Here is a 17,038-nt window from a genome sequence, read left to right as displayed (position 1 = left end):
GCTTGTGGAAGTTGAAGAGAGAACCTCTGAACTTGAAGATGGGCTCCTTGAAATAACACAAGCAGACAAAAAAAAAAAGAAAAAAGAATCAAAGGCATTGAAGAAAATCTGAGAGAGATATCAGACAACCTTAAGCGATCAAATATCTGAGTCATGGGTATTCCAGAAGGGGAGGAAAAAGGAGATTGCATTGAAAACATATTCAACAAAATAGTGGCAGAAAACTTCCCAGGTATAGGAAAAATCACAGATCTTCAGATCCAGGAAGCTCAACGATCTCCAAACATATTCAACCCAAAAAGGTCTTCTCCAAGACAGGTTATAGTCAAATTGGCAAAACTGAGAGACAAAGAGAGAATCTTAAAAGCTGTAAGAGAGAAGTGTCAAATCACCTATAAGGGAGCCCCAATCAGGCTAACATCAGACTTTTCATCACAAACCCTAAAAGCCAGAAAGAAATGGGATGATACATTCAAAATACTAAAAGAAAGAGATTGTCAGCCAAGAATACTCTACCCTGCAAGGCTATCCTTCTGAAATGAAGGGCAAATAGTATATTTCTCAGACAAACAAAAACTGCAGGAGTTCACCACCACACGACCACCCTTACAAGAAATCCTCAAGGGAGTACTGGGTTTGGTTCCTGAAAAATAACTACCACTACCATAAAAACCCAAGAAAAATCAAAACCCACTAGTATAATAAAAATGACATTCATGAAGAGAAAACAAACAAACAAAAAGGCTATCTACAACGTAAGGAACCAACAAACACAGAAAACAAACAGTAAATCAGAAAGCAAGGAACAAAAGACACCTAAGACAACCAAACAACAATTAATAAAATGCTAGGATTAAATCAACACTATTCAATAACAACTCTTAATGTAAAAGGCTTAAATTCCCCAATCAAAAGACACAGACTGGCTGACTGGATTAAAAAGGAGGACCCAACTATATGCTGCCTTCAAGAGACCTACCTCACCCATAAAGACTCACATAGACTAAGAGTGAAAGGATGGAAAAAGATTTACCATGCAAACAGAAAAGAAAAACGAGCTGGAGTAGCTATTCTTATATCTGACAAAATAGACTTTAAACTAAAAACCATAAAAAGAGACAATGAGGGACACTACATAATGATAAAAGGACTGATCCATCAAGAAGACATAACAATCATAAATATGTACACACCCAATTTTTGAGCAGCCGGATTTATAAAACAAACTCTATTAGACGTAAAGAAGGAAATAGACACTAATACCATAATAGCAGGGGACCTGAACACCCCACTGTCAATATTGGACAGATCATCTAGGCAAAGAATCAGCAGAGAAACATAAGATCTAAACAATACTACAGAACAATTGGGCATAGTAGATATCTACAGAACATTCCATCCAACAGCCTCAGAATATTCATTCTTCTCATCAGCACATGGATCATTCTCCAGGATAGATCACATATTAGGTCAAGTCTCAACAAATTCAAAAAATTGGAATTATCCCATGTATTTTCTCAGAGAATAATGGATTAAAACTAGAAATCAATAACAAACAAAATTCTGGAAACTATACAAACACATGGAAATTAAACAGCATTCTACTTAATGACATATGGGTCCAAGAAGAAATCAAGCAGGAAATCAAAAAATTTATTGAAACTAATGAAAATAATGATACATCATACCAAAACCTGTGGGATACTGCAAAAGCAGTATTAAGGGGGAAATTTCTTGCATTAAATGCTCACCTCAGAAGAATGGAAAGATGGCAAGTGAACAACCTAACACTTCACCTTAAAGAACTAGAAAAACAAGAACAATCCAAACCTAAAGTTAGCAGACGGAAAGAAATCATTAAGATCAGAGCAGAACTGAATGAAATTGAAACGCAAAAAACAATACAAAAGATCAATGAATCAAAAAGTTGGTTTTTTGAAAAGATAAATAAAATTGACAAACCATTAGCATGGCTAACAAAAGAAGAGAGAAGATTCAAATAACAAAATTTAGAAATGAAAAAGGTGATATTACAACTGATTCATCTGAAATACAAGGAATCATTCGAGACTACGATAAACAACTATACACCAACAAGTTTGAAAATCTGGAGGACATGGATAAATTTCCGGACACAGACAAGCTACCAAAACTGAGCCATGAAGATGTAGAAAATCTGAACAGACCAATAACAATAAAGGAGATTGAAGCTGTTATCAGAAGGCTCCCAACAAAGAAAAGCCCAGGACCAGATGGATTCACAGCAGAATTTTACCAAACATTCAAAGAGGAATTGACACCGATTTTTTACAAACTATTCCAAAAGATTGAAACAGACGCAAATCTCCCAAACTCATTCTATGAAGCAAACATCATCCTAATACCAAAACCAGGTAAAGATATAACCAAAAAAGACAACTACAGGCCGATATCCTTGATGAATATAGATGCAAAAATCATCAATAAAGTACTAGCAAACAGAATACAGCAACACATACGTAAAATTATTCACCACGATCAAGTGGGATTCATCCCAGGGATGCAAGGTTGGTTCAACATACGCAAATCAATAAATGTCATACACCAAATTAATAAAATCAAACACAAGGCTCATATGATCATCTCTATAGATGCTGAAAAAGCATTTGATAAAATTCAACACTCATTCATGACAAAGACCCTCTATAAGTTAGGTATAGAGGGAAAGTATCTCAATGTAATTAAAGCCATATATGATAAACCCAGTGCCAATATCATCCTGAATCAGGAAAAGCTGAAAGCTTTTCCTTTAAGAACAGGAACTAGACAAGGATGCCCACTCTCACCACTCCTATTCAACATAGTCTTGGAAGTACTAGCCAGAGCAATCAGAGAAGAGAAGGAAATAAAGGGCATCCAGATTGGAAAAGATGAAGTCAAACTGTCCCTGTTTGCAGATGACATGATCCTATACATCAAACAGCCTAATGCCTCTACAAAAAAACTCTTGGAGGGCCGAGCCCGTGGCGCACTCGGTAGAGTGCTGCGCTGGGAGCACGGCAACGCTCCCGCCGCGGGTTTGGATCCTATATAGGAATGACCAGTGCACTCACTGGCTGAGTGCCGGTCATGGGAAAAAAAAAAAAAAAAAACTCTTGGAGGTGATAAATGATTTCAGCACAGTAGCAGGATACAAAATCAACACACAAAAATCAGTAGCATTTCTATTCTCCAATAGTGAACATGCAGAAAGAGAAATCAAGAAAGCCTGCCCATTTACAATAGCCACCAAAAAAATAAAATACTTAGGAATTGAGTTAACCAAGGATGTGAAAAATCTCTATAATGAGAACCACAAACCACTGCTGAGAGAAATTAGAGAGGATACAAGAAGATGGAAAGATATCCCATGCTCTTGGATTGGAAGAATCAACATAGTGAAAATGTCCATACTACCCAAAGTGATATACAAATTCAATGCAATCCCCATCAAAATTCCAATGACATTTTTCTCAGAAATGGAAAGAACTATCCAGACATTTAAATGGAATAACAAAAGACCACGCATAGGCAAAGCAATCATGACCAAAAAAATAAAAAAATAAAGCTGGAGGCATAACACTACCTGACTTTAAACTATATTACAAAGCTATAATAGCCAAAACAATATGGTACTGCCATAAAAACAGACACACTGATCAATGGAATAGAATAGAGAATCCAGAAATCAACCCACACACCTACAGCCATCTGATCTTTGACAAAGGCACCAAGCCTATACACTGGGGAAGAGACTGCCTCTTTAGCAAATGGTGCTGGGAAAACTGGATATCAATATGCAGGAGAATGAAACTAGACCCATACCTTTCACCATACACTAAAGTCAACTCAACATGGATTAAAGAATTAAATATACACCCTGAAACAATAAAACTTCTTAAAGAAAATATAGGAGAAACACTTCATGAAATAGGACTGGACACAGACTTCATGAATATGACCCCAAAAGCACGGGCAACCAAAGGAAAAATAAACAAATGGGATTATATCAAACTAAAGAGCTTCTGCACAGCAAAAGAAACAATTAACAGAGTTAAAAGACAACCAACAGAGTGGGAGAAAATATTTGCAAAATATACATCTGGCAAAGGATTAATATCCAGAATATACAAGGAACTCAAACAACTTTACAAGAAAAAAACAAGCAACCCAATTAAAAAATGGGCAAAGGAGCTAAGTAGGCATTTCTCTAAGGAAGATACACAAATGGCCAACAGACATATGAAAAAATGCTCAACATCACTCAGCATCCGGGAAATGCAAATCAAAACTACACTGAGATACCATCTCACCCCAGTTAGGATGGCTAAAATCCAAAAGACTCTGAACGATAAATGCTGGCGAGGTTGTGGAGAAAAAGGAACTCTCATACATTGTTGGTGGGACTGCAAAATGGTGCCGCCTCTATGGAAAATGGTATGGAGGTTCCTCAAACAATTGCAGATAGATCTACCATATGACCCAGCTATCCCACTGTTGGGAATATACCCAGAGGAATGGAAATCATTAAGTCGAAGGTATACCTGTGCCCCAATGTTCATCGCAGCACTCTTTACAATAGCCAAGAGTTGGAACCAGCCCAAATGTCCATCATCGGATGAGTGGATATGGGAAATGTGGTATGTCTACACAATGGAATACTACTCAGCTATAAAAACGAATGAAATACTGCCATTTCCAATGACATGGATGGACCTTGAGAGAATTATATTAAGTGAAACAAGTCAGGCACAGAAAGAGAAATACCACATGTTCTCACTTATTGGTGGGAGCTAAAAATAAGTTAATAAATTCACACACACACACACACACACACAAAAAAAAAACCGGGGGTGGGGGGAAGAAGACATAACAAATACAATTCCTTGTAGTCGATACGACAAGCAAACAGAAAGGACATTGTTGGGTGGGTGGGGGGAGCGGAAGGAGGGAGGGGGGTTTTGGTAATGGGCCACAATAATCAACCACATTGTATATCAACATAATAAAATTAAGAAAAAAAAAAATTGTGAGTTCCTTGAGAGCAGGGATTCATTTGTTAATTATGTATTAATAACATACAATTATTATATGTATATTAATACTGAAAAGGACAGTCGACACCAGTCGACGATCCACCGGACAGAGCTCGCTTTATTAGGCAGCACACACACATATATATAGGGCTTTAAGGGAAAGCTGATTGGTTTAAAATGCAATCCCTACTTAGCATACCGCATGGGGCTTGGCGGGGAGGTGATTGGCGTGCGATTCACGCCGGCGGGAAGGAGAATGCGGAAGAGAAGGGCAACCAGCGCCATGATGGGGTGCAGCCGAGAAGGGCTTATGTGATCATGGTGTGATCCCTTGGGGCATTTGGGTTCTTACAAATACTATATAATTAATTTACTTAGTATTGTATCCTAATTTATTCCTGTATCTCCAGAACCTGGTACAAAGCAGGCCCTCAATATATGTTTCCTGATTGTTGTGGAGTTCATAATTTAGTAAAGGAAATAAACATGAAATCACTTAAAAAAAAAAAAAAAAAAAACCAGCTCATGATTTTGTTAATCCTATTATCTTCTTTTTTAAATTTTAATTTATTTCTACTCCTTATCATTTTCTCAATTATCACTTCTTTGGGTTTCCATGTTCTCCCTTTATTACTTTCTTCATTAAGTGATTAATTTATTGATTTTCAATCTTTGTTTCTAACATATGTATCTGAAGCTATAAAATACCCTCTATATATTGCTTTAATTTTATCCTATAGTTCTAATATATAATAGCTTTGTTTTTATTCAGTCTCATTTCATTTATCTACTGAAAAATAACATACCACCCCAAAACGTAATGGCTTAAAACACAATATACTATTTCTCAAAAATTCTGTGAGCAATTTTGGGCTGGTCTTTCTTGAGGTCACTCATGCAGTTATTGTCATCTGACGATTTAGCTAGGGCTGGAGTGTCCAAGGTAGCCTTGGACACTTGTACCCATATAGCAATTGGTGTTGGTTGGGTTGGTTCAATTCCCCTCCATGTGAACTTCAAGCCTGCTACAGGCTAAACTGGGCTTCTTCACAGCATGGTAGTCCCAGAATTTCAAGAGAGCAACAGCAATTGATACAGGGCCTCCAAAGGCGTAGCCTCTGAGAATTCACAAAATGTCACTTCCATCATAGCCTCCTGGTCAAAGCAAGTCACAAGTTCAGCTCAGATTCAAGGGGGTGCAGAGATGAGAAAGAGACTTCATCTTTTGCTAGGAGGGAGTGGCAACATCACATTGCAAAAGGTGTGGACGTGAAAGCTTAATTAAGTGGTGGCCTTTATTATAAAAATCTACAAGGCCTGTATTAGTTTTCTATGGCTATGCAACAAATCACCACACACTTAATGGCTTAAAAACAATAGCCATATATCATATCACATTTTCCACAGATCAGAAGTCTGGCTCTGTCCAACTGGTTCTCTGCTTAGGGTCTTACAAAGCAAAACAGAGGTATCATCTGGGCTGGGCTGTTATCTGAAAGCTGTGGAGAAGAATCTACTTCCAGGCTGATTTACGTTGTTGGTAAAATTCAGTTCCTTGTATATGTAGGATGAAGATTCCTATTTCTTTGCTGGCTCTCAGCAGGAACTGCTGTTAGCTTCCAGAGGCCATCCACATTCCTTGACATGTGGTCTTTCTCTATCTTCAAGACAGCAGTGGTGTGTTGACTGCTTCCTGTGCTTCAAATGTCTCTGACTTCCTTTTCTGCCTCCCCGCTCCCAAGCCCTCCCCAAGAATACTCTGTGCTTTTAGAAAATTCACCTGATTGTGTCAGGCCCACCCAGATAATCTCTGAATTCTAAGGTCAACTATTTGGGAATTTACTTACATATACAAAATCCCTAAACACTTTAGAGTAGTGTTTGATGGAATAATCTTGGGGTAGGGACACATCTTTAGGATTCTACCTAGCATAAGATCTCATACTTGAAGTTGCTGTATGATTTCCACTTTGACCCATGAATTTATTGCAAGTATGTTTTAAGTTTCAAATGTATATGAGTCTTTTGGCCTATATTATAGTTGTTCATTTTAAATCTTACTTCAGTATGATCTGAACGTATCTGTTGAACCTCTCTTTGAGGTCTAGCATGTGATCAACTTTTATGAATAACTCATTTGTACTTGGAAAAAATGTGACTTCTAATTGTTAGGGAAATGAGAAAAGATAAAAAGTAAATAAAATGTGTCCTCTAATTGTTAAGTGCAGAGTTCTGCATTGGTGTTTGAACTCGCCTCTGTTAATTGGGTTATATATCTGTATATATCCTTATTTTTTCCCCCTATTTCATCTGTCAGTTTCAGAGAGAAGTATATCAAGATCTTCCATACCGAACCCTTTAGTTTAAAGACGAGTAAACTGAGGCCCAGTAAGGTTAAGTGACTTGGCCTGGATCTCACAGCTAAGTGGAACAGAGCTGGGGTGAGAACTCAGGGATTTCTCATAGTGATATTTGGGATATTTACTCCAAAGTGAAAATCCAGTAGTTTTCATTTTGTTCATTTCTCATAATCATAATACTCTCTATCAATTTGGTGTCATGTTGGCCAATGGAAAACTGAGGGCTGCTCTCATTATTACCAATTTGATCTTAGACTGATGTGCAAGTTATTTAAGTCTAACTATATGAAGGTTATTTTTTTTAACAGGTAAAGCACCTATCACAAACTCCCATAATATCCCCCACCCAATTTCCCCACCCAATTTCAAAGATAAGCACTCTCAGCCAGCAGTTCAACAGGAAGAAATGATTGAGAAAGACTAGTAGAGCAACCCCTTTGCTGATCCTTGACCTGGTTTATGTTCTGATACAATATTGCTCCCATTTTTAGAACTTCCTTTCCAGCAAAACACACCTGAGTATATGACTTTTAAGCACATTCCAAGTAAAGGATGCCCAGAGTTGGCTTTTCCTTTGTCATCAGTACAATGACCAAATCTAGAGCTTATCAAACTTCAGTTATCATGTGTTAATGGCCATTCACTGTCTCTTGCTTATGTGGTCCCTCACCTTTATGCCCTAAAAGGGCATTTTGTAAGGATAATAAACACTCACCTTCAGGCAGACCAGAGCCAGATATGCCCACACTTCAGCACTGTAGTTGTTCAACGCATTGGCTTCAGAGAGTGCATCCTCAGCCTCCGTGAGCTCCTCCAGCTTGGCAGAAAAGGGAGACGTGTGAGTTTAAGTCAAAGTAGTTTTCGCTTCAGCAAGCTGGAGTCAGCTGAAAAATAATGAGCTGAAATCATTATTTTTAAGTAATATTGGTATACATGGCCTACACCAGTGATTTTTCAACTTTTTATTTTTAGCATCAGAACTCTTTCTTCAAACAAAATTTTATGTGGTGGTACAATATACGAACTGTGAAAGAAAATGAAGTAATTAAAGCTAAGGCTTTAAAGTGGAGTCTCACACCTGCTAAAGTTCAAACCACTTGATGTTTCAATAAAAGGATAATAACTGAAGTCAGTATCTTCCGGCCTTCAACATCTCTCAGCTGTAAGTACTTTAATGTGCTAAACAACTAGAATGGGTTTTCAATTCAGGATTTCTGCGCAATGAACTGCCTCCAAGAATAATCTTTCATGGAAATCCCCTATAAAAAAAACCTTTCCTGTGCTTGCCTTATGGAACTATTCAGGGCTGTTCTGATTCGGTGTACCTGAATTGTGATTTTTTAAAAAGTTATAAAACAATTTCATTGAATGAAAAATAGTTTGTGGACTATTTTGAAAATATATAAACATATAAAGAAGTGAAAAAATCACCCATTCTCCTATCTCTAAAAGATAACAGTTTTTGGCATTTGGGTATGTTCCTTTTTTTTTTTTTTTTCATGTATTTTTTAATTAAGACATAATTGATTAGACATATTTATGGGGTACAGAGTTGGCTATCAGTATTTGTGTACAATATATGATGATCAAATCAATATTGTTAGCATGTTCTTCATTACAAATCCTAATTATGCTTTGTGTCCATTTACCATTTTCTCCCTTACCTCCCTCCCCTTCCCTCTTTCTAGTGGAAAGATCTGTTCTCTCCTTCTATAAGTTCAATGTGCTATTGTGGTCTTTCTTTGTCACGTTCTTTTTTTTCTCTCACTTATGAGTGAGCGCATGTGGTATGTCTCTTTCTGTACATGGCTTATTTCACCTAACATAATTTTCTCCAAGCTCATTCATGTTGCTGAGAATGGCAGAATTTCATTCTTTTTTAGGGCTGAATAGTATTCCACTGAGTACATATACCACATTTTCCTTCCAGTCATCCATCAAAGGACATTTAGGTTGGTTCCATATCTTGACTATTGTAAATAGGGCTGTGAGGAGCATGGTAGTGCAGGTATCCCTTGACATGATAATTTCCATTCCTTTGGGTATATACCCAGAAGTGGAATTGCTGGATTGTATGGTAGATCTATCTGTAGTTGTTTGAGAAAACTCCATACTGTTTTCCATAGTGGCTGTGCTAATTTACAGTCCCACCAACAGTGTAGAAGAGTTCCCTTTTCTCCACATCCTGACCAGCCTTTGTTATTTTCAGTCTTTTTGATAATAGCCAGTCTAGCTGGAGTGACATGGTATCTCAATATGGTTTAAATTTGCATTTCCCTGATGATTACTGATGTTGAACATTTTTTCACATACCCATTGGCCATTTGTATGTCTTCCTTTGAAAAATGTCTATTCAGCTTTTTTCCCCATTTTTTAATTGGATTATTTGGTTTTTTACTTTAAAGTTGTTTGAGTTCCCTGTAAATTCCAGATATTAATCCCTTGTTGGATGTATAGATTGCAGATATTTTCTGCAATTCTGTAGGTTGTCTTTTCACTCTGTTGATTGTTTCCTTTGCTGTGCAGAAGCTTTTTAGTTTGATATAATCCCATGTGTTTATTTCTTCTTTTGTTGCTTAAGCTTTTGGGGTCTTATTCATATAGTCTTTGCCCAGTCCTACATCCTTAAGTGTTTCTCCTATATTTTCTTCTAGGAGTTTTATAGTTTCAGGTCTTTAATCCATTTGGAGTTGATTTTGGTTTATGGTGAGAGGTATGGGTCTTAGTTTCACTCTTCTACACATGGATATCCAATTTTCCTTGCACCATTTACTGAAGAAGCTATCTTTTCCCCAATGTATGCTCTTGGTGCCTTTGTTGAAGATCAGTTGTCTGTAAGTGTGTGGGCTGATTTCTGGGTTCTCTATTCTGTTCCACGGGTTCATGTGTCTGTTTTTATGCCAGTACCATGCTGTTTTGGTTACTATAGCTTTGTAGTATAGTTTGAAGTCAGGTAGTGTAATGCCTCTGGGTTTTTTTTCCCCTCAGGATTGGTTTGGCTATTTAGGGTCTTTTGTTGTTCCATATGCATTTTAGGATTTTTTTTTTTTCTATTTCTGTGGAGAATGTCATTGGTATTTTGATGGGGATTGCACTGAATCTGTAGATTGCTTTGGGTAGTATGGACATTTTCACAAAGTTAATACTTCCAATCCATGAACATGGAATGTCTTTATGTCTTTTGGTATTCTCTTTAATTTCCTTCAGCAGTGTTTTGTAGTAGAAATATTTCACCTCTTTGGTTAAATTTATTCCTAGGTATTTTATTCTTTTGGTAGCTATTGTAAATTGGTTTGCTTTCTTGATGTCTTTTTCTGCTTGTTCGTTGTTGGTGAATAAGAACCCTAGTCATTTTTGTGTATTGATTTTGTATCCTGAAACTTTACTAAATTAGTTTATGAGCTCTAGGAATTTTTTGGTAGAGGTTATTGGTTTTTCTATATATAGGATCATGTCATCTGCAAAGTGACAATTTGTCTTTGTCTTTTCCAATTTGGGTGCCTTTTATTTCTTTCTCTTGCCTGATTGCTCTGGCTAGTACCTCCAACACTATGTTGAATAGGAGTAGTGAGAGTGGTCATCCTTGTCTTGTTCCTGTTCTCAAAGGAACAGCTTTCAGTTTTTCCCCATTCAGGATGATGCTGGTGGTGGGTTTGTCATACATGGCTTTTACTGTGTTGAGATACTTTCCTTCTATACCTAACTTGTCGAGGGTCTTTATCACGAATGGATGCTGAATTTTGTCAAATGCTTTTTCTGCATCTATGGAGATAATCATACGGTTTTTGTCCTTGCTTTTTTTGATATGGTGTTTTACATTTACTGGTTTGTATATGTTGAACTATCCTTGCATCCCTGGGATGAATCCCACTTGATCATGGTGTACAATCTTTTTTGATAAGCTATTGTATTCTGTTTGCTAATATCTTGTTGAGGATTTTTGCATCTATGTTCACCAAGGATATTGGCCTGTAGCTTTCTTTTTTTGCTGTGGCATTATCTGATTTTGGTATCAGAGTGATTCTGGCCTCATAGAATAAATTTGGGAAAATAGCTTCTGTTTCAATTTTTTGGAATAATTTGAAAAGGACTGGTCTTAATTCTTCTTTAAAGGTTTGGTAGAATTCAGCAGTGAAGCCATCTGATCCTGGGCTTTTCTTTGTTGTGAGACTGCTAATTACTGCATCAATCTCATTGCTTGCTATTGGTCTGTTCAGGTTTTCTCTTTCTTGTTGGTTCAGCCTTGGTATTTGCATGTGTCCAGAAAGTTATCCATTTCCTCCAGGTTTTAAAATTTGTTGCATACATTTCTTACAGGTGTTTTTCTATGTGAAAATATATACATAAGTCTGCATCTATTTCCAACATGTTCACCACCATATGTCATCATCAGTTTTGTATTCCGCCTTCATATTAGAAATATTTCCCATGATGTTAATATTCTTTCTTTATTTTTGTAAAATAGCTGATTGTACATATCTGTGGGTATAGAGTTGAATATCAATACCTGTGTGTAATTTGTGGTGCTCAAATCAGGATAATTAATATATTCAACTTTGTAGAATGTAATCATTTTTCGTGTCCCTTTACCAATTTCTCCCTTACCCCCACCCTTTCCCCCTTTTCCACCTCTGATAACCTCAGTTCTGTTCTCTCCTTTTAAAAGTTCAACATATTATTATGATTGTTGTATCTTTCTTTCTTTCTTTTATTTGTTTATTTTTTAGCTCCCACTTATGAGAGAGGACATGTGGTATTTCTCTTTCTGTGCCTGACTTATTTCACTTAACTTGATTTTCTCTAAGTTCATCCATGTTGCTGTGAATGGCAGTATTTCATTCTTTTATATGGCAGAGTAGTAGTCCATATACACCACATTTTCCCCAATTGCAATTATTTATTTCCCAAATAAATGCTGTTTTTTTAAACCTCTGTGTTAATATTTTTTTTAGTTAACAGAACCAATTAAAGGTGGAACTGCTCTGATTAAAAAGCTAGGTAGGGAAATCTGGAGCCCTACCTGCTGGGCTTTCAAATTATACCCCTCTATTCCTCCTTCACTGTACAGTAGTCCCATCAGGGCATCTATGAACCATGGAGCTTCAGGTGCCAGGGCTGGAAAGCCACAAGCACTCACTATCACGTGCACATCATTCAGTGATTTCCCCATACACACTGGGCTGTCAGATACATTTTTAGTTTTTTTCTTGACATTGTGCATCCCTTTCTTGAGGTTTAAGTCCAATTTGCCTGTGAAAATACTATTGTCCAGAAGGCTTCTTTTCCCCTAACATCAGTTATTAACAGCCCAATCCTGAGTAATCAATATGGTATTCAGAGACTCTAGGGTGCCCCCTGAGCTACTTCCTAAGACTGTGAGTTAGCTTTGTAAAACTTTCCAAAAGGCTACCGAAGGAAAGAATAAAGCTCTCCCCTCTCTAATAAAGTAGATCTTCATTTTTTCTGTTTTAAAAGAAGATAATGGGTTTTTAGGTCCCAGAAAAGATAAAGACTAGTCTTTCAGCCATGCCCATACATTAAATGTCCATGAGACATTGACTCATTATTAAATCAAGCTACATTTGCTCAGGATTTACTCTGTGTGAGGCAGTATGATAGATACTGGAAATAAAAAGATAAATAAAATACAATCCCTGCCCTCAAAGAACTCACTGACAGGTAAAAAACAAAATACAATGAAAAATCAAACATATAAATAGTTCCATTACAGAATAAATAGTTCTATAATAAAAGCATATGTATGTATATGATCTAGTGGAGGGACAAACGAAATAAAGGACAGCCTCAGAGAAGCAACACTGCTAACGTGGATATTGAAGGACAAGGAGGAGTTTGTTAGCTGCACGAGGTGAAGAAAGGCTTCCCAGATACAAGCAATGCATATCCAAAGGCACGGAGGCATAAGAGCACAGCATGCTCAGGAGACTCTTAGGTATGTCTGTGAGGCCGGAGAACACAGAGGGGGGTGGGCAGAGGGATGGAGTGTATATGGGGGGGACGGGCGAAGAAGAGGAAAATAAAAGATGTGAGAAGACTAGAGAGTTAGGCAGAGACCAGACCATATATCCTGGTCAAAGAAATATAAATTTTACTCTGAAACAAGGAGTAGCTATTGAAGGGTTTAAGTAGAGAAGTAACACGGTATTTGCATATTTTAAAGACTACTTTGACAATAAATTGGAAGACGAGTCGAGGGAGGACAAGAGACCACTTTAGCAGAGAAAGAGAGGATGAGGCTTGAATTAAAGAAGTAAAAAATAAAGATGGAGAGGGGCCAATAGATTCAAGAAACATTTAGGAGACAAAATCAATAGGATAATTGATGCCTAATTAAAAGTAATGGTAGAAGTAGGTAGGAGAGCGTTTAGGTTTCTGGCTCGGTTGATTTGGTTCATCACACTCTCATTCACCAGCATAGGGAATACAGGAGAAGGTATAGGCTTTAAGCAGTGTGAGAATGTCTCAGGGATAAGTTAGGTTATATTTTGGATATGTGCATTTTGAGGTGTGTGAAGAACCACTAAATGGATCTATACATTATGTTATTTGATATGAGCCAGTAGAACTTGAAAAGTGTGACGAGCTGAAGATTTGGATTCATTAGGGCACAAATGGTAATTCAGATCACTGGGATAGATGATACTTCTTAGGGAGAACAAATAAGGTGACAGGAGAAAAGGCTGCCTACAGAACCCAGGAGGACCCAACAAGTATGGTGGGAAAAGATGAGAAGCCAGCAAAAATAAATAAATAAATAAATAAGGCGAGAAAGAGGTGTCAGAGAGGACAGTGCAGAACTGGAGGTTGTGAATGCAGTATTGTGGAAGCCAAGGGAAGAGAGAACTTCAGGAAGGAAGTGGTCAACTGGGGTGAAGTGCCACAGAGGCTTCATTTAAGTGTCCATCACATTTGACAATGAGGATGTCATAGGGGATTTCTGTTAGGGAAGTTTCAGCAAAGTGGTAAAGGGTAGATGACTAATTGCATTGAAGTGAAGGGTAAACGGGACAGAGAAATAGTCAACTTACAAGTAAAGAAATACATATACGACATGATTTCAACTTTACTAGTAATAAAATGCAAATTAAGATACCTATCAAATTGGCAAGTGATAATGCCCATTGTTGATGAGATAACAGTAAAATGGACTCACATTATCTGGCAGAGTGTAAATCAGTATATAGCCTTTCTAAAAGGCAAGTTAACACTATAACTTAAAGACTTTAAAAATATTTCTACATTTTAGGAATGTATCCTAAGGAAATAAACAGAGTTAAGTACAAATATTTATATCTAAGAATGTTTATCTCAGCTTTATTTATAGTAGTATAATTGTGGAAACTAACAACATGTCCAATAATAAGTGAATTGTTAAATAAATTATGGTATATTGACACATAGTTATAATATGACTAAAACACTGATGTGGGGCAAAGATTACTCAGACATCTTAGTGGTACTGCTTAACTGAAGGTTTTTTTGTTTGTTTCTATCTTAATGCAAATATTTTTTACAATACTCAAAACAAACAGAAGTCTGACTTACACTGAACAGTATATATAGTTGGTTTCTTGTACTTTTGACAGCGCTGTCAGGTTTCTAACAGCTACGGATGTTTACATCCTTTCTGGGAAGGTGGAGCAGGGGGCACATGGCTTATATATAAGTGACTTCATTCATAGGTACTGGTTGGCTCAGGAGAGTCCCTCTGTCCCAGTGTAATTATAATAACACCCTTTTCATTCTCAATGTCCTGGTTTGTATCATAAGTTACATGGTCACTCTACCTATGGATCCATACCAGGGAACACCGTGTAGTCATTCAAATTCACATTTTAGACTATTTGGTGATGTGAAAAGATACCGATGCATATTACTAAGTAGAAAAGTGATCACAAAGCAGTAGTTACATTTTATACATTAAAATTGCTTTCATATATGTATGAAAAAAAGACTGGAGGAAAACGCATTCAGATGTTAACAGAGGTTATCACTGAGTGCTGGGATTATGGATACTTTCATGTTTCTTTCATATTTTGTATCTTCCAGATTTTCTGTAATTAATATGTATTACCTTTATAGTTAAAAAACAGCAATGAAGAAGAGGAAGACAAGGAATGTCAATACCTCTTTTGTTAAGGGTAACAGCCAGGAAAGTGGCTGCTGTTGTTAAATGAGAAAGGGAAAAGTATGGAGAAAGAAAGAGCTGGTTGAGAAAGAAAGGCTGAAAACCTAAGTCATGGAGAAAGTAAAAATTAAGAGAGTAAGGTATTAGGAGAAAAGAAGGGGGTGGAATCAAGAGCACACATGAAGAAACTGGACAACAGGACGTCTGCCTCTTGAAGACTGGAGGAAAGGAAGGCAACGGTGAGTGGAAGGGTTTTAGCAGTGCTGGAGCAAAAGCTTCCACGGAAGCGCCAGCAGCCCCTTTTGCATGTAGATGGGTCACACTGCTTAATAGGTATCAATCAATTTATTTAATTTAACTGAGCAGATTTTTCTCTCCCATTTACCTTTTCCTTACAGATAGCATTACAAAAGAGTGTCTGGTATTTTATTATATTATTATTATTATTATTATTGTTGTTATTATAACATAGCTTACTAGTTCAGTTTTTGTGGGATTTTTTAAAGGATATTTTACTTTTCTAGTTCAGATTGAACTTCAGTTCACTGAAAACTTTGAAGAGGAACTTTTCCTTAGAGCAGACTACCCTGATTGCCATCCACCCCCAGGGTGCTTGGAAGACCAAGGAATCAAGGTTTGCACAAGCCTAGTCTCAAGGCTTCACTCTCTTACCCGATAGCAGGCAATTCCCAGTCCTAGCCAGGTAAGGCATGAAGGTGATCTCTTACAGGCTTGCAGGTAGGTTTTCTTTGCCTTTTCATACTGTAAAAATAAAGCACCACTAAGCTACTGTTTTTCTGGAAGCTTCAAACACTGTAATGCTAAGATAATCATGGGACTTCTGATAGTTGCACTCCAAAACGATATAAGTTAAGTGAGTCCTTGGATTGTATTTTTATACCTACTCTAAGGAAGCTATTGCATGAAGACTGTTAAGAGGAGAAGGACAGATCAAATGAAAGGCAGACTTTCACCTGGATGCAGATCCTAAGACATTTACAGTCTCTGTAAGAGTTGAGGCAAGGAGTTACACTGAAAGTTCTGGGCAACCACAATGATTATCTGAATTCCATCTAGACTTTACGGACTAACCCCTTTTGCTTAAAAGCGACATTACGTGGTAGGAGGACAGATACCGAATCCAAACTAAGAGATATACTTGATATAGCCTCATCATTCAGGGTGTCTGTTCCTTTGTTAAAAAAGGTCTTAGAGGCTCTCAGTAGTACAGGAGACATTTAGAAAAACTCAAAAAACAAACTTCCAAAAGAAGTAGCCCTCAAGGGACCATTGCTTGTCTTGTAACTCCAACATGAGAGATGGATCTACAGCTGAGCCTCAGCAAATAGCCTAAGAACTGCTTGCCTGGTGGCTGCTTAAGTCAGCAGCATTGTGAAGGTGCAGCTTGCAATGACATTAGAAAGAAAACTTCCTTATTTACTTCACTGCAGCAGGATAGTGACGTCTCTCAAGCC

The 17,038-nt window shown here is 37.3% G+C and overlaps 1 protein-coding gene across 1 annotated transcript in view; it reads right to left on the bottom strand.

The window, feature by feature from the left end:
- The window catches only part of CFAP70 (cilia and flagella associated protein 70), a 105,074-nt gene that overhangs the window by 10,957 nt on the left and 77,079 nt on the right, over positions 1-17,038 (bottom strand). The window contains exons 25-26 of the mRNA XM_063102963.1: positions 16,236-16,325; positions 8,130-8,231 (exon numbers count right to left, since the gene is read on the bottom strand). Coding sequence (XP_062959033.1) covers positions 8,130-8,231; positions 16,236-16,325 — 192 coding nt within the window. The remainder of the gene's footprint in view (positions 1-8,129; positions 8,232-16,235; positions 16,326-17,038) is intronic.

Source organism: Cynocephalus volans, chromosome 7, assembly GCF_027409185.1.
Source record: "Cynocephalus volans isolate mCynVol1 chromosome 7, mCynVol1.pri, whole genome shotgun sequence".
Taxonomy (NCBI): domain Eukaryota; kingdom Metazoa; phylum Chordata; class Mammalia; order Dermoptera; family Cynocephalidae; genus Cynocephalus; species Cynocephalus volans.
The sequence above is the reverse complement of the archived record's forward strand: the minus strand, read 5'-3'. Positions and strand labels throughout refer to the sequence as shown.